Consider the following 19,528-nt stretch of genomic DNA (forward strand, 5'->3'; position numbering starts at 1 on the left):
GCCGCAACACATGCATCTTGCTCAGTAAAGAACTCGATGAACAGTAATCCTAATGACCAGATGTCAGTGGGAGGAGAGGTTTTGGTGCCACTGACTAAACACTCCGGAGCCATGTATGCGGGAGTGCCACTGCCTCGGCCAACTGTGGTTGTTGTTGCTGCAGCAATCGACTTAATGCGGCTGACACCCAAGTCACAGAGTTTGGTGGTGAAACAATCTTTCTTTATCAAAACATTTCTTGGTTTTATGTCCTGATGGAGAACGATAGGCTTCAAGGCATGCATGTAGGCTAACCCCCTGCGCACACTGCCTAGCAATGAATATTTTGTTTTCGGGATTTATTTGCATATCCATTTTTGTTTGTTCGTCGAAGATTGCGTCCTCCATGTTGCAACCCCTCATATATTCATGTACAAGATGAACAGCAGATGTTTCTCTGGCAACAGCCAAAAACTGCACAATATTTGGGTGCCTCAACCTAGTATTGATTTCTATTTCTTTTTCAACTTGGCGCATCATAGCTATTTTGCTCCTCTTGTTGATTGGCACCTTTTTAACTGCTACTTCGGAGCCAGCCCAGGTTCCCTTGTATACGGTTCCAAAAGATCCAACTCCTAACGCGGATTGATAATTGATGTTCAGCTCTTCAACGGCAACTTCTGGAACAGCAGTGGAATTTCCTGGTGTGGGATCAACCTGTTCTTTCGCATCCTCTGTCTCTGTGACAGAAATAATCTGCACCGATTTGGACATCTGAGAAAGATCGGCAAACGACACCTGACAGGAATATACTCCAGGTTCCTGAACGACGATCAGGCTAACTGTCGGGCCTTTGGCAATGGACATATTGTCTTTGTACCATTCGTAAAGTATTTCATCACTCTCTCCAGCGACCACCCCAATTACAAGGTTGTTTTCATCTTGTCCCCATACTTCTAGCGGACTGTGCAGAATTATCCCATCGACGCCGACAACATATTTCAGCATCAACAAATTTCTATGCAATTAACGATGAAAAAATACAAAAACTACGCGTATTCCATATTTATGAGCAACAGTGTACAATATATCCAAGAGATAATTTTTGCATAAATGGCATTCCATATGTTGGTCAGGCAATCATGGAATTGGTCAACGTTCGTTTACCAAAAAAGGCATGTCAGTCGGCCAGAGTCCTCTATTAAAACCTGTGTACATTACATGTACATTGTTGTGCATACGTTTTGGTAAAAAAAGTACACCTTGGACCAATCAATCTGCACAAAATTTTATATATGTCAAGAAGAACCCTTTGCCAATAGCATAATAAAGTTTTAAAAAATTCCAATACCGATTGCCTGAGAAAAAAAGATTTCCGTACACCATATCCATCAAAACGTCACTGGCGCATTGATATGGCCCTGTCAAAGTACAAGTTTTAAACTGACCAGTGAGACCACATTTTCTTAAATATATTATCAAAAAGCATATTTCTGTGATGACCTGGATTAAGAATCAACCACAGATTGAGAATTAATTCCACTTTGGTCCATCCCAGCCATGTATTTACCACAACTTGACATTTTGATAAGCTCTATGTGACTAGTGCCACACTTCCGGTCGTGGATGAATACGTCTCTGCCCAGTCATGGTGCATGTCATGATGTCGTGGATGTGGCGGTTGTTGTGATATCATGGATATTGGCCCTAGTATTTAGCATGTTTTCAGGTATAATTATAAAAGTAATTACCTTTATCGTCAACCACTGCTTGCACGTTGATGGAGTGATATCCCTTCCTGTTTACAAAAGTTGCTTCGTAGGCTGGAGCTGGAGGAACTTGTGCGGGTTGTTCTGCTTCTTCCATGGCTTCGCCTTCGCGATCTGCAGGCATGGGCAGTGCAGCTGCATGTGCAGGATCAGGAGTATGTAGGCCTATCTGGTCATCTTGCATCTCCTGGTCGTTCTTAGCAGCATTGGCTGGGTCTGGGATGTGATCAGCATCAGGACGTGGCTCACTGGGGCATATTATTCTGATGTGCGTGCCGTCGATGCATCCCAATACTTTGGGAAAATGAGAGATCGCATAGAATCCAGCTTGAATTCGACGCCTCTCCTCCACCGACTGGGGCCACACAATAAAACCGAAAGTGTCCCCAATAACTTCAAAGAAAGCTCCAGATGCAAAATAACGGAGAGCAATCAAGACTTGCACCTCAGGCGAAATTGCATGGCTTCTGTCGGTCGCACTTTCAATGTCCTCCCTGAGCATTTCAACTATCAAAACAATGGTTTCTCTGCAAAAACGGTATCTTTTAAAAAGTTTATTGTCATTGAAGAACTCCAAGTGGTTGATTCTTTGTCTAAAATGCCGTGGAGCTTGAAAAAATGGCTGAAAAGCCACAAACAGGGCCTGGTTGTCCACCATTTTGTTTCAGCTAACTCCAAAATAGGGATTTATCTTGGTGTTAGGAGGTCAGTTAAAGTTAGCGTTAACTTAACGCTACTTTTAAATAATTTTCTTTCTTGCAACGCAAATTAACTTTTTGGAGTTAAGTTAACGCCAAGATAAACTAACAGTGATTTTTAACTATTTTTTACTTTTGTGCAACCGGCCCCTGAAGGATTGTCCTTGTTTGTTATGCAGATTTGAGTTTCCCTTTGTTAAAACCAGTTTGGTGATATTTATTTACATGTTGTAGGGAATTTATGTCATTCAGTAAAATGTTTCTTTATGATACTGTAAACCACGTTATTAGCCAAATCTGCTAACAAACCAATCAAACAGATGCAGGATGATTTTCTTGAATCGAACTGTCGATGTTGTTTTGTTTTGTTCTTGGTCCTGGGGCTTTTTATCAAAAATTTATTTCTGGCACATTTTCAAATAAAATTACAATAAATCACTGATACTGTTATTTTCGAGGCGTCCTACTAATTGTACCTTTCGTAATTCACTCGGATATTTACAAACTTTAATAATTTTATTTTGGTGCATTCAAAACATAACAATCTGTGATTGAAGGTAAAAATTCTAGTAATTGGATTAAAGCGTATTTCCTACGACAAATACAATGCTCTTCTCTCGCTTCCGAAGATATCAAAGCATCGTCAAGACATACGAAAGTTATTGCATGGAACCCTATTGCGGACCCTATTGTCCACATGTTCAGCAGGCCTAATCCAGCTAACTGATCTGCGCCTGACTTATGAATAGGAAATGAGACTTTTCATTTTCAGCGCCTGAGAAAATGTCAAAAGTAGGCTGAATCATTAGTGTGCGAAATCCCCTTTAAGTGTTTACAAAAGTAATGATATAGAAATAAAATGTATCAATGAAGGATGATATATTCTGCACCAGGAGATCTTTATTTACTGACAATATGCCGCGTACAAAAACAGCGCCCCGTACATAAAGCTTAAACATATATAGCATTCATAATTATATTGCTGCGTACAAAAATAAACAAACAATATTTGCGACCGGATAGCAGTCGATATCAGCAAGTTCGGGTGACGAAATTGTGTGTACAGGTTTTTGAGATGGTAAATAAACTGCATACCATGAAATTTCTTTTTTTGTCGCAATAAGATCCTAGATATTTGTATTTCAAGGAGGAAAGGGACTTAAAAATCTGCATAACTGTCCTATTTTTCAGTTCATATTGAGTCAATCTTCATAATGTTAGGCCTGGATGATCTTGAATATATACCCTCAGTAGGTTGGGTCGGAATAGTAGGATGATAACAGCGGATTTACGGGAATCCTTGATTATGTCAATCTTACTGATGCATTTTGTGCTAAACCGGAACCATGTCTCGTACAATCGAATCTATGTCTTTGTACCTTGTACACAGCGGTTTTCATAATAAAATATAGGACAGTGCGTTCAATCCAGAGTGATTAAAACTAACACAGAAACGCAGAGTTTTCTCAAAATGAAAAACTTGCCGATTGGCCACTACGTGAAATCATCGACGAAATATCCCAAAAGGAGAAGGAATCAAGGGTTTGCCATAGGTGCCGTCATTTTGGCTAGACCTCCAAATCCTAAAGCAATTAAACCTCTTTCCAAATGAATTGAATGCTCATTTGAAACATGGGAGGCCGTTCTCTGGAAAACAAAGACCAGACCCCGGCCCTTGAAATTATAATTCACTACGTTTTGAAAGAGTTCTAATTGCTTTAATTAGGATTTCAAGTTCTCACCAAAATTGCGGTACCTGTTGTCAACCCTTAATTCAAATGTTTCTTATTAGTATTGATGTAAGCGGCAAGTTCCTGCTCAAGGTTTGTTCATTTTCACATGCATTGCCCAGTGTATCTCCATACGGAACATCACCCTGGAAACCAGACTGCATCTGCGCTTCACGGACAAGGTTGGCTCCATAGGTAGGTTTTGTAGTGCATAGCTCTCTAAACGTATACGCAACATCGACCTGCCGACGAACGTGTGCTAAAATAGAGATAAAATACCCTAACACAAAATAATACTAATAATAATGCTAATGAAATTTCAAATCAAGTTAATTAAGTTACAGCATCAAAGTCTGCAAACTAAATATAATATTGATTATTAGAATGTTGTTCGAGACCAACTTGACTACAGACCGAAGATATTTAGAGCGACATGCTGGCGTTGACCGATCCTAAAAATCTTTTTACATCCATGTTTTGGGTAAGAACTTTGGCCATGTTGGTAATGCCAACTCTAATAGTGATCGAGTCGTATTCCTTTTCGCTTTCGCTTTTAGATTGCTTCAATTCTCTCTAAGCTTTCACTCGAAGAGCACCAGGAAGAGAATAATGGCCTCACTTTGTTTGTGCACTATTGCAAACATATCCGAGTGCTCTGCTTCGGGTTGACTCTACTTTGGGTTGGGCTAGATTTAAAGAATAAGGGAAGACATACCAATTGGCAACTAAATTATGCGAGGATGACCGTATAGAATATATCTGAAAATCTGACCAAAAGTTGAATCCACTTTCTTTATGGATTCTAAGTTGAGTCAATCCACTTTCTTTATGGATTCCAAATATTGAGTCAATCTTCATAATGTTAGGCCTGGATGATCTTGAATATATACCCTCAGTAGGTTGGGTCGGAATAGTAGGATGATAACAGCGGATTTACGGGAATCCTTGATTATGTCAATCTTACTGATGCATTTTGTGCTAAACCGGAACCATGTCTCGTACAATCGAATCTATGTCTTTGTACCTTGTACACAGCGGTTTTCATAATAAAATATAGGACAGTGCGTTCAATCCAGAGTGATTAAAACTAACACAGAAACGCAGAGTTTTCTCAAAATGAAAAACTTGCCGATTGGCCACTACGTGAAATCATCGACGAAATATCCCAAAAGGAGAAGGAATCAAGGGTTTGCCATAGGTGCCGTCATTTTGGCTAGACCTCCAAATCCTAAAGCAATTAAACCTCTTTCCAAATGAATTGAATGCTCATTTGAAACATGGGAGGCCGTTCTCTGGAAAACAAAGACCAGACTCCGGCCCTTGAAATTATAATTCACTACGTTTTGAAAGAGTTCTAATTGCTTTAATTAGGATTTCAAGTTCTCACCAAAATTGCGGTACCTGTTGTCAACCCTTAATTCAAATGTTTCTTATTAGTATTGATGTAAGCGGCAAGTTCCTGCTCAAGGTTTGTTCATTTTCACATGCATTGCCCAGTGTATCTCCATACGGAACATCACCCTGGAAACCAGACTGCATCTGCGCTTCACGGACAAGGTTGGCTCCATAGGTAGGTTTTGTAGTGCATAGCTCTCTAAACGTATACGCAACATCGACCTGCCGACGAACGTGTGCTAAAATAGAGATAAAATACCCTAACACAAAATAATACTAATAATAATGCTAATGAAATTTCAAATCAAGTTAATTAAGTTACAGCATCAAAGTCTGCAAACTAAATATAATATTGATTATTAGAATGTTGTTCGAGACCAACTTGACTACAGACCGAAGATATTTAGAGCGACATGCTGGCGTTGACCGATCCTAAAAATCTTTTTACATCCATGTTTTGGGTAAGAACTTTGGCCATGTTGGTAATGCCAACTCTAATAGTGATCGAGTCGTATTCCTTTTCGCTTTCGCTTTTAGATTGCTTCAATTCTCTCTAAGCTTTCACTCGAAGAGCACCAGGAAGAGAATAATGGCCTCACTTTGTTTGTGCACTATTGCAAACATATCCGAGTGCTCTGCTTCGGGTTGACTCTACTTTGGGTTGGGCTAGATTTAAAGAATAAGGGAAGACATACCAATTGGCAACTAAATTATGCGAGGATGACCGTATAGAATATATCTGAAAATCTGACCAAAAGTTGAATCCACTTTCTTTATGGATTCTAAGTCATGTTCCACACCATATTTCCTAAACCATAAATGTATAGCATAGTTTTTCCTCCAGTTGTATTTTTTAATACCATACAAGTAATCCAGTTCATGCCAGTTTGGTCTATTGAGCGTATCGGCCTCAATGTGTATCATCCAAGGGTAGGTCTTTGATAATAGACAGGGAAGTCGGACAGAATGTACGGACCACTGCTGGTCATTAAATGTTTTATATTCCTCCCACCAAAGGCGCAGGAAAGTAGCATTTCGCTTCGCTATAATGATACCATTGCATAATCCATAATCATTTTCTAACCCCATGGTGGTTTCATAGGAGAGGAGGGCATCAAACGGACGGAGAACCAAAACGTCCAAATCTAAATATATGCCGCCTGTTTCTAATAGTACTTGAAGTCGGGTGATATCGGATTTGTGTTCCGGAACGTGCACCGCCCGACCAAAGATGGAGTCTGGGTCCACCTTTTTTCTCAAATTAACGACATGCTGGAAGTTTGTTATGTTCTTCTTGATGAACTCCCACCATTTTCCTGTCGGATAATACATAGAGTACCAAACGATGATTTTCTTGGGCCGCAACACATGATAGGCACTCAGGAAGCAAACCATCTGATGGAATCTCATCGGGCTCTTCCCTCCCCATGTGAAATGGACGATTTTTGGAACCGGGCGTTCAGAGTCATACAGTTGTCTCTTTGACTGGTCAATGAGCAATTCTTTATGGAGTATCTCGCGCATGAGTTGTGAGTTCTCTTGATGGATGAAATGAGGGGGGCGCCCTCCATTTAGGGAGACTGTAAAACTGTAGATGAAGAAGGGGAAGATGATCGCAAGGAGGTAGAGATGGCATCTGTCTCCGCTAAGTCGCAGCATGGCGTAGATTAGCTTTTCGAGGATTGCGTCATGTCCAAGCGATGTCTGACCTGACGTAATGCTTGTCTTTGAAACCCGTCGATCGAGAGTGACTGACATTGGAATGTAAAATGGTATTCTGTGAAGGGACTTCTAACTAGACCATGACCTAAAATGATAAGAGAAGAAAGTTATGATTGGTCTTTTAACTATAGGCATAACGTCAAAACATCGACTCATGATGTCCAAACTTTCATGATATTTTGTTTAAACAACTGGTAATAATGTCCAAATCGACGCAATCACGGCATAATGCCCAAACATTTGCTGACGCATAATGTACCAAGTTTTTGACACATGATGTTCAGATATCAAAATGTTTTCTAACCCATTATGCAGAAATCTCCCGACTTCCATGTCCGAACTGGGCTTTTTTGTTATTAGGACATTCTTATTACTGTTCTAGACTTTTTTTCAGATAGTATGTACATTACATCAGTGCCTTTTGGAGCCTATTTCGCATCCTAGTTTTGAAGGAAGAATAAACATGCGCAATTGTTTTGAATACTTTGTACATTTTGGGGATTCTTTTTCCCGCCCTTTTGTATAACGTTATTTCCATTGATACGTCATCACGTCGCCGTCTTTGTTGTTATTTACGTTACGTCATTTCGGTGGGGTTAACGCCATTTTTAGAATCATTCGCAGACGTCAGTCCTGTTTTTCCTTAAACATGAAGATCGCACTCTTAGGTATGATTACTTTCCTTTCGATTTCTCTTCGATTCGTTTGTATTGTTCATTCGCAATACCGTATGTATTTCATTGCCTCATGTCTGAATATTTGTTTTTGCAGAACGTGTTTTTCTCATTCATTTCATACGTACTAATAAATCAAGAACGTTAAACCTTTTTCTGTTATTGACATCGTCATCGGATCTAAACCAGCAATGTTACTTAGTACTAGGTTCTGCGCCGTAAAATAGATTGTATCAACACCATTCTTCAATAATCAACCCCAAAAATGGAAAAACTCAGTTTATACCAACTCTGCACCAGTTTCCTCAGGATGCATTCACGCAGAAAGACGACATATCAAAAGGCGCTGGGTGCTTAAGGGACCCCTGGATTGTGAATGTGATGGAGGCAAAAACTACCAGTACCAGGCCGATTTTTTGGATGACACCATGGCCCAAAACATTAATAATGGTAAAACAATTAATTGAAATTGACCCAATTGATTTCTTTCAAATCTTACTTCAAACCAAGAAACGAAAGGTAAATAGTGGAAGCTTAGGATCTTTAGACGTTCAACAAGAATCGCCATACTGGGGACCTCTCAAACTTTGACCTCAGTGATCTGGAAAAGTAGGTCAAATCAAAAACGCGGGTGATATGTCATTTAACCTTATTAGACATACCCACCATAAAAATGTCGTCACTCTACGTACAACCGTTAGCTTCAAAAAGGCAAAAAACTAATTTCCAAGATGGCCGCCTGGGGCAAGAAAGTAGGTCATATCCATAAAAGAAAAATTGCCATACATTTGGCAAGATAGAGAGCTATTTTGCCAATGGAAGTGAGAGCAGCATCACTGGCAGGTCAGTCAACGCTGCCTCTCAACAGACATGTACATGGTTCATGATGCGAGTGTCTTGATAACGATATAATAATGTGGTTGTCATGAATTGGAAGAGGGGGAAAGGAAAGTGGAATTCTGTGCATACCTCATGCACGTACTGTTGTATAAATGGGAATAGGGTGAAAGCACGGGCACTTACATTGCTATTGTGGTACTTGGCCAAGCACCTCCCATACCAAGTCATGGTATTCTCGCCTTAGCTGTTTGAAGACAATCTCCCCATTGTCCCCATTTGTGAAAATGCTCGAGTGCTTCGAGTGCCGTTTCCCCGACAAATGCGAAATTAGGATTTGTACCGCTGATGAGCATGTATACGAAGCCAGCTGATTCTGTAGGGAGGTACTGGGCAGTATTTGTACAGTGCGCAGGGGTATGCACATTGCTGATAGTTCCTGTTGGATTGTCAGGTTGCAGGGCAAGGAGGATGTTTTCAATGAATTGTGCACATGGTGGGGTTGATTGTAGAAGTTTGTGGATGGCAAGTAGTGTCGTTGTTGTCGAGGGTAACAAATGTAATGTTCTACAAGGTAGGGACACGGCTGATTAGAACTAACAGCTGCTGTCTATCCCATAGGCTATATTTACGTTGCTGGCATGAACGACCTAGAGTAGGCAGGCGTATACCAGCAACGCAGCCTCAGCAGGCGAGTTTAAAGTATCCAAGAACAATGATAATGGTCGCAAACAACAAGTCACCATCTCGTGTCTGCTGGGGTGCACCAAAAATAGAAGACACACACTAGACACAGTGGACCCGGCTGACATTGTGTAACTGATAGCGATGGCGGGGCTGATGGTAAACAAAAACAATGGGGTGGTTTCAATCGCATACGGTTAGTCCGACGACTACGGATAGCTAACCGTATCCGTGAACGTCATAACGGTTAGTAATCGCGGTTTCGCAGAAGCAATGCCCGATTACGTATAGTAGATGGCGCGCTTTTCAAAAACAAATGGCGGCCCCCCTCAGACTTGTTGCAATTTGCTATTGACAATGAAGATCATGAACTGATTTACATCTTGATTCGAGAAGAACCAATTCCAAGGGGGTCACCTATAATGTCCTGTGGCCTAAGTTTGACATCACCAAACTTACCGACGACCAGTGTTTGGATTGCTTTAGATTCCTGAAAGAAGACATCTTGCTGCTTTCTGATCTCCTTGGGCTCCCTGAAAAATTTATTGTCCCTGCCAACGGATCCGTATGCAGGGTGTTTGAGGCGCTATGTATGCTTCTCCGTCGATTCGTGTACCCAAATCGGCTTACTGATTTGGAGGAATTCTTTGGGCGGCCTCATTCAACTCTAAGTTTAGTAATCAACCATGCAGTCGACGTGATATATGACCAACATCATCATCGAATTACCCGCTGGGACAATCCATGGATGGAAGATGAACAGCTCCAACGGTACGCCGACGTGGTTCATGATAAAGGCGCCCCTTTGATAAACTGTATTTGTTTCATTGATGGTACAGTACGGCCAATCTGTAGGCCTACAAGGAATCAACGAGTATGTTATAACGGGCATAAACGCATTCATGGGTTAAAATTTCAATCCATTGTGATTCCCTGTGGTCTTATCACTCATCTACTCGGGCCTATAGAAGGGAGAAGACATGACTGTGCTTTGCTCCGTATGAGTGGTGTAATGGAGGAAATGGAGGCGCGGAGTGCAACAGACAGGAATGGCCTGCCCTTTGTTATATACGGAGATCCGGCATATCCAATCAGGCGATACCTACTTTGTCCATTCAAGGGGGGCAATATCACTGCCGAAGAACGGGAGTTCAATTCAAACATGTCATCTGTGAGAGAATGTGTAGATTGGGAATTCGGAAAAATGGTAACGCACTTTGCATTCCTAGACTTCAGGAAGGATCTCAAAGTCCTCCTGTCACCTGTGGGCAAGTACTACCTCATTGGAGGACTTTTATCAAACTGTCATACTTTTATCTTTGGAAACCAGACAAGCAGATACTTTGAACTAGATCCTGCCTCGTTGGAGAACTATTTAGGCTGAATTTGTAGGGAGCAGAACGTGTGACTAGGAACAGACTATAGATTGCCTGTACATGCAAGTCAATATCAAAGGACAAAGACTTCTCTAAACAACATTGCTTAACAAAGAAGTGGTAAATATGTAAATACAAAGAATTGTTTTAATGAGGTTTTCAGTAATAAAATTATTCAGATAAGTTCACAGATTCTTCAAACACTTTCAACAGTTAACATGGTCTTGAATAATCGAAATCATCTTTAACAACTGGCAACACAAACTTTAGATGTTACTTCTATCAGTCCTTTTTGGAATGAGAGCAAGCATCATCCTCATCATTTCCCTAACCTGGTCAAGCCTGGCCTCTCGTTCTCTCCTCTCTAGTGCAAACCGCTCCTTATCATGCTCCAGCCTATCTTGTAAATACTTCCCATATACATCCGAATTACTAGAACGTCTTTTCTTAGGAGTATTGAGTTCAGAATCTGGAAATAAGATGAGAGCTATCATGAAAGACAGGAAAATTATGGATTAATATAAAGCATGAAACAGTGATGGGGTTGGTTAAATAAGGCTTAATGTAAAACTAAACTTTATAAACAAAAAGCCAGCCGCCCCCCCCCCCCCCCCCCCCCGTATGTTGTTAACATGTTATGCACAGATTTTAGATGATTTTCTAATATCAAGTGTAATTATATGAACTTGATTTTTTTTTTATGCAGTCTGGAAAACTAATATCATGATGTAATTCAGAAATGAAACATATGACTGCTGTCTCTTGTCTGTATACATTGAAAGCTCTATTTCTATTCATACCTTCCTGTTCGGTATCTGATTCTTTCCTTTCCCCCCCCCCCCCGACTCTTTCTTTTTTTTAAAAGTCTCCATGGCAGCCTTGCGGATGTCCTTTCCCTGTTGCTCCTTCACATTATTGTTTTCCTTTTCTTCGTTTTCATTTCGCTTGGCCATCTCTTTCTCTTCATCTAGCATGGTCAACTCGGTTAGCAGATGCTGTCTTTCATTGTACTCTTCTTCAGTTCCAGATCTGAAAAGGATGCAGTACATACATGTACGTTTCTTGTCCAAGTATTTGTGTTTTTAGATTCTAAGCTGACAAGACATGTCAAATGATTAGCACATTGTCGATAGACATGGTGAAAGAAAAGTCCAAGCACTTGAAGCAAGGTTAACCGACATTTACTTATAACATGCGGCATGGTGATTGGTGATGCTCGATTCCACTTTCAGGATACTTACGCTCTTAGGGATGTGAGCTCTCCCTTCTTATGGGTATCTTGCAAACCTTGAGGCGATCTTTACAGGCTCGCACTGTCACAAATGCATTTGCCCTGGCCTTCTTAATAGCATCGTTAACTGTTTTGTGGATAGTGTCCCATTGCGTTTTGTTGTTTGGTGGAACTGCCACCACCTCCCGAAGAAGTATGATATCCAGCAATGGGTAGAAGCGGATACTTTTAGGTTGGCCTGGGCCTACTACCACTTGTGGATTCTCCATCATGAATTCCTGGAATTAAAATATCATGAAATTTAAACTCGTACATAAAATGGGGCTGCGGTTTTTTTGGCAGCATAGATCCTTACTATCAAAAATAGATAAGCTCGCCTTATCTATTTTTGCTACAAATGAATAATTACTACCGTCATGTACCAGTCCCATGGTTTTGGTTAGACCCCTTGCATGTCTGCTCAGCTAGTAGGTACACTGGTAGGCCTACACCGATGGCGATAGGTAGGCTTGCCCTATCAATATAATACAACATGGGCCAATGTCCACTTCAGTGAAGTAGGCGTAGGCTATAGGGCCTACCCTGATGATGCCGAGACTGGTGTACTGGACCTAGGCCTGGAATATAGGGCCTAGCTAGATCATCAATGCAATGTCAGTGCCAACTGTCTCTATTACCAGGCCCTACTTACTACCATAGGCCTAGTGAAGTGAAGTGACAGTCATGACAGTAGGCCTATGGTGTGTGCCCTGCCCGGCGGGGGGGGGTCACTGCCCTAGCCTGCCCTGGCCCGCTGACATGGCTGATGTAGCTGTAGGCCAAGGCCTGGCCCCCACGCCCGCGCCAATCACAGGCTCTATCTTCTGGCCTCAGCCAGTCAGTGGGGATTTCAAAGACCTGCTGCTACAGGAGTAGGGGCCTAGTCTGTACAACTAGGAATAGCGAGCAGATGAGTAAAAATTAGCAGATCAGAGATGCCAGAGTTCAGAGAACACCTCCTGCATGCATGAACCACATTGAAATGGCCGAGGCCTACATAGGGCATGTAGGCCTAGGGCTACACGCAAATATACCGCAGAATGTGTGCCAACTTCGAAGGCAAAATTTGCCATCAAAATGCACATAACAAGTGTAATGTTGTATATCACGCAAACCAATAGAACTCCATCTACTTAGTCAGACACAAGTATGCTTAAAATGCTTGATTATTTGGCACTTCTGGCCTAAATTAAGTACCCGTTCATCACTTACGTGTAGCAGCGCTGCAATCCGTGTAAACGACGGGGTTATGATTAGCTCGCGTGCATATTACGTCACGAGTGTGCAAGAAATTATGACGTGATAGACGCTATCCGTAGTCGTCAGGCTAACCGTATTCGATCAAAACCACCCTAATGTCTGATTCGACCTGTACCAGGTACGCCTGCAATAAATGTAGCATGACCCGTCTCCGATGCGTGTATCATGCGTATGTAATAAGCACAAAGCATGGTGCCTCCTGGTGTTTTGCCGAGCTGAGCACATTTCGCCCACTTTGTTGTCATTAATTCAATGCATGAATTACCACCATAAATATATCAGGGGAATGAGGCCTAATCGACTGAACAGTGACAATACCTATCACATCAGTGGCTAAGGTCAGGTAGGCCTACGTGAGTTTGGAAATAGCTAGATCGATACCTGTTCATTTTTAACCATGCCGTCGAGGCGATTTATGCGTTCTTCGAAATATCGTACAAGATATGGGTTACTGACCACTGGATGACGTCACTCAGGAACCGACGCGAGTTAGGCAAACATCAAATATCACCCGGGCCGAGAGATGTGATAACGATGACGTATACAGAAGAAATAGTGCGATAAAAACCCATCCAGTCAGCCGGCCACGGAGCGATCGCAGCGCCAAATTAAGCATTTTTCTTACCACTTTCACGGTGTTGGCGCCTAGCGGGAAATGGTGTCATGAAAAATCGTATTTTCGAGTCCCGCCAAAAGTATCATTTTTTACGCGGGAAATGATACACGCATGTGACGTAAACAAACATGGCTCATAAGTGAAATTTAGGAACATTTAACTGTTTATTTCACGAAAATCCGTGTTATATTCACCGATTCATTCGTAATCTAGCGCGAGGAACATTTTCCCAGTATCGCCAAGTACGCTTCAAATATCTCTCCCCTTTAGAATCCTTTGATAATGTCAGCAATCGAGTTTTTCGGTGTCCAAAGATAAAAGTTAAAGGAATCCAATGTCAAAATTTTGAATTGGACACGCCGGTAGATTTCTAGTACGAGCCCCCAGAAGATGCCGTTTATTCGGTTCATTTCATCAGTTGCAAAAGTTTCGGCGGTCACCTGATCAAACATTGGCGGCAAGTTCAACTCAAGCTAAAGTTTGTGTTGATTATGTTTGAATTGGGGAATCTGAACAGAAATAGGAGGAAACACCTAAAATATTGAGTCCGGAGACTGCTGATACTCTCATAGTCATACTGTATGGTGCACATCATCATGATATGGAAAATGAAAAGGCGAGGAGCCATTGTGCTCACCGGTATTTAGGTGACAATTAATTGACAATGAATGCTTCTTGAGACATTACCGAGGAAGACTCTGAGGTACTACTAGTATCTGTTTCCTAATCATAGGGCACTTCATACGTCATTGCAGTTAAAGGGAACTGCCCGGGGAAAAAAGGGGAGTTTTGCACGGCCCGGTCAAAACCTTAGGCGGGAATAAGGTTTCATTGATACATATAAGGAGTTTCAAGGCCCCCAAATCACTTGTAAGGTTCAATAGATACTGGCCTTTCATTGGTTTACGTTTGTGTATCATTTACATACTCTCATTTTGAAAAATATGACAATATTTACGATCACGTTATTGATTTTTGCAACATTTTCGGTAACGCGCCCCTTGCGGATCTGTAAGGTACCATTCGGATGCTTGAAAAATGGCTCGTCTCGTCGATTCGCTCGCGGATAAACGCATCAGGTTGACTGCAGCAACTTTTAATTGTTGGAGACAGAGAAGGAAAGGAATATGATTATCAAGTTTGATGAAAACTTTGCAAAGTTTCTTCTTGGGACTCGAAATCCATACTACTATTCTCTCCATTTTCCATTTTCTCCTCTCTCCAACTCACTACTATCGCTATTGACTGCGTAACATACACTAACATTCTTTCGCTATCATTGCTAACTTCATTTAGCCCCCCCCCCCGTTTCGGCGATCTATCCCACTGCCCCCCCCCCCCTGGACAAAAAGTTAAATACGGCCCTGTAAATAAGGTTGTAAAAATATGCAAATGAGATGCCGTATATGGAAACCATGACGTCACTAAGCAGTTCTTATTTCTGCTACGGGTGACGCTGTTGCTTGCTTCTGGAGGGGGAGATGAAGTGTTGAATAGGCAGATAGAGAGGGGGGAAATTTTGACCCAAATAAGAAAATTGAAGCGGAGAAAGGCCAGTGGAGTTGACGGTATTACAAACGAACTTATCATTAACACCGGGGAGTATTTAATAGATTTTTATTATAATTTGTTTAACAGAATTTTGGACAGTGGATGCATACCGACAAATTGGATTAATGGCATTATAAAACCAATCTATAAGAAAAAGGGTGATAGAACAAAGGGTGAGAATTACAGAGGTATTACTTTATTAAGCTGTTTAGGTAAATTGTTCACAGCTATTTTAAACAGCAGGTTAGACGAGTATGTGAATTTACACGAGGTATTAGGTGAAGAACAAACAGGTTTCAGATCAGGTTACTCTACCATGGACAATGTTTTTGTTCTGAAGTGTTTGATTGATTTGTATTTGAGTAAGGGCAAACGCTTATATGTGGTATTTATTGATTTCAAACAAGCTTTCGATAAAATATGGAGGTTAGGACTTTGGCGTAAACTTATTGGAAATGGTATAAACGGTAAAATATTGAATGTCATGGTAAATATGTATGATAAAGCGAAATCGTGTGTTCAGATTAACAATAATAGATCAGATTATTTTCCGTGTTCCATAGGGGTTAGGCAGGGCGAAAATATGTCGCCACTCTTATTTGCGTTATATCTAAACGATTTTGAAATTTTTTTGAACGACCATGGCTTTAATGGTCCTTCTGATTTACATATCAATAGCCGATGTGAGTTTTTAGACAACTTGGAGATTTTTTTGAAGCTGGCAATATTATTGTATGCGGACGATATGATTCTTATGGCAGATGATCCTAACGAGTTACAAAACGCCCTGAACTTATTGCACGATTACTGTGAGGAGTGGCATCTGATCGTAAATATTAAGAAAACCAAGGCAATGATTTTTTCTCGGGGAAAGCTTAGAGTAAATATACCGGAATTTAGATATAATGGGGGTAGGGTCGAGTTGGTAGACCATTTCACATACTTAGGCGTAACATTCTCATATAATGGAAATTTTGCGAGGGCAATAAAAGATAGATATAATAAAGGTATGAAAGCCATGTTTGGTGTACTGAGAGCGTGTAGAAGACTTTCTCTTACGGTCGAATTGAGTCTAGACATATTTGACAAAGTAGTCACACCAGTTTTGCTATACGGTAGTGAGGTGTGGGGTAACCAAAACACCGAGTTGCTGGACCGTGTACAAGTTAAATTTTGCAAATATTTGCTACGATTACCGTTAAGAACTCCTACAGTAATGGTAATGGGAGAACTTGGGCGACACTCTTTGAAGATTCACATAGCCGTGCGAATGTTATCTTTTTGGAACAGACTCAGAATTGGAAAAACAGATAAATGGGCTTATATCTTTTATAACATAACTAGGGAGCATTTAGACAAGGGTTATTTAAACCAAGGCTGGTGTAAAAGTGTGAAAACTGTTCTAGACGACTGTGGCCTCACTCAAATTTGGTATACTCCCGAGGTTTTGTCCCTACGAGAACTGAAAATTGTAGTTGAACAGATAATGAGAGACCAGTGTGAACAACTATGGAGAAACGAGGTAAATAACGATTTCAGATGTATAATTTATAGAATGTTTAAACAAAACCTGAATATGGAGCCCTATGTTAAAAAATTACCATTATATCAAACGGTCAGTATTTGTAAATTTCGTACTGGATCTATAAAATTCCCAGAAACAGTAACCAGAATGTATAGAAATGAAACTGCAGAAAATATTTGTGGTCTTTGTGACCAGGTTTGTGTAAGAGACGAACTTCATTATTTTATTACGTGTCCGTATTTCCGTCACATGCGAGTAAGGTTGTTTCCAAACTTAAAAGAATTACCTCAGGTTTTTTATCATGAATTTTTCCATCGCATTATGACTAAATGTTCCCGGGTAAACTTAGACAATATTCATAGTTTTTGTAAAGAATTCATCAGCTTGGTCCACCATATGTAAATGTTAAATCATGTAACCTCTTATACCCGAAAGGGTTTTTTGGAGAGAAATAAATTATGTTATGTTATGTTATGTTATGTTATGTTGTTATGTTAGGCGCTATTCAACCTCTTTAAGAAACATGCCATAGTCAGGTCGCCAAACAGCAAATTCACGGTCAAATCAAAAACCTGTAAAATATGTAATGTATCCTTGCTGGTAGTACCAACCATAACAACTTTATCGAATACGAATCACTAATGAGCGAGATATCACACTTTCTAGGTTTTCACTTTTTGCCCCCTGGTGTCCAAGTCGAGAAACAGATCAGACCAAAATTCATAACCTAGGGGGTCTTGTGTACAAAGAGTCGCCATTTGACCTGTATGACCTTGAAAAATAGGTCAAATCGAAAACCTCTATGATATGTGATGTATCCTGGCTGGGAGTACCTACCATAACGCGTTGAGAGCCTCTAGGCTACTACAGAATGAAGAGCCTGTACCGGAGCATGTAAACCATGATGTAATAGATTTTGATGGGTCAGACGATGAATGTAGTGAAGATGGTGTGATCCTTGAGGATGTGTATGACGATATTGAGTGAGTTCATGTGTTTTTACCCCTTGCATAAGATCCGTGCATTTTGATTTGTAGTTTGGCCCAAGAGGCATTAAAATTGTTTTTGTTGAAATCGTGAGCTTTTTCAATTTAAGTCCGTTATTCGCAGGGGAGGGTTGATGAATGTCATGTCATTTCTATAAACTGACATCACCACGGTATAACCATTACAATGTACGCCTAGGACGATTTCAATGAGCATGTAACCCTAATCAGGCCTTTCATAACTTGGCCTGGAATGTGTATATTCAATAATTTGCTTGGTCGTGGTGGCCGGATAAGTCATACTAAACAGTATATTCGTCCCATGGAGTGCTCTCACACGTGACAAACTGCCCCCTCGAAAGGGAAGGTTTTCATTCGCCAAGCCAAAAGTAAACACAATTTATTCTTGACACTTGGCGTCACACATCATAATTCGCGTTTGGTTGAACACGTGCTCATCGCTAAAAATAGCGGGATTCCCCATATACGCTCCGAACAGCTATCCTTAGACAAAGCTCCACGCACCGGCAATACACAGGATGATGCATTACAGAGCCTAGGCTTCCGCTTGCGCAGTAGGCTAGATTGTGATTACTGTGGGACCCCCCCCCCCCCCCCCCCCCCCCACCCACCGGATTCCCCTCAGTTTTTGGAGGCCGCACATTGGCGTGATGTTCGGAGGCCGACTTCGGCTATTTCAATGGGCAACACCGCCTGATATAAACAATCACATGTTGCCAGAAGTGCATTTTGTCAATGTCTTTTACACCACTGGATACAGATAGAAATCAGCATATGTAATGTCATAAATGTACGAAATCAAGACCTTCAGCATTTACTGTTAATTTGCGTGATCATCGAGCAAACTGGAAGTCAATTTTCCTAGTCCATATAAATGTAAACCATCTGCGTATGTTGTAACAACCTAGAATCAAGGTTACAGTTTAAAGAGATCCAGTCGTGGCACAGGTCTTTGTTTAGATTAGCTGAACGTGATAAAATAACTAAATCGGTGATTACTTCTTATGCAGCTCATTGGCTACTGGGTTGGCTACATACTGTAAAACAGAAAAAACTTCGCATGAAGGTCATTTTCGCGAATTTCGCGGGTAGGTCACGTTCGCGAAAATAATCTGCAGCGAAAATCTCTTGCTTTTTACCACATCCAGACGAATGGCCATTGAGCAGACATTATCTACTTCATCAAGCTACTAGCCATAGATAGAAACAAAAAGGCTGTCATGATGATTTGTTTTCAAAATCATTTCCAAACAGTGCCTTGGTATTTTTCCATCCTTGGATGTTTACTTCTGTTTTGATAAACTCATTCTTTTAGATCGTTCTTAGATCTTTATCATTTCGTTAATTTGAGACATCCAGTAGAATGGTCTTTTGTATTCGGTATCAGACAAGAGGTCATTCCTGTGACCGATATACACGTATCAAGTCGGAGGAA

General features: G+C 40.9%; 1 protein-coding gene across 2 annotated transcripts in view; it reads right to left on the bottom strand.

Moving 5' to 3' along the window:
* Window positions 1-3,326: 3,326 nt before the first annotated feature.
* The window catches only part of LOC135482664 (uncharacterized), a 44,177-nt gene continuing 27,975 nt past the window's right edge, over window positions 3,327-19,528 (bottom strand). Inside the window, exons 1-2 of one of the 2 annotated variants that reach the window (XM_064762916.1) lie at window positions 13,776-13,886; window positions 3,327-7,378 (exon numbers count right to left, since the gene is read on the bottom strand). In XM_064762916.1, coding sequence (XP_064618986.1) covers window positions 6,277-7,329 — 1,053 coding nt within the window. In that variant the 5' untranslated portion in view covers window positions 7,330-7,378; window positions 13,776-13,886 and the 3' untranslated portion in view covers window positions 3,327-6,276. Of the gene's footprint in view, window positions 7,379-13,775; window positions 13,887-19,528 lie in introns of those variants that run through there. The other variant, XM_064762915.1, reaches the window with a different exon arrangement.

The sequence above is a fragment of the Lineus longissimus genome, chromosome 2 (assembly GCF_910592395.1).
Source record: "Lineus longissimus chromosome 2, tnLinLong1.2, whole genome shotgun sequence".
Taxonomy (NCBI): Eukaryota; Metazoa; Nemertea; class Pilidiophora; order Heteronemertea; family Lineidae; genus Lineus; species Lineus longissimus.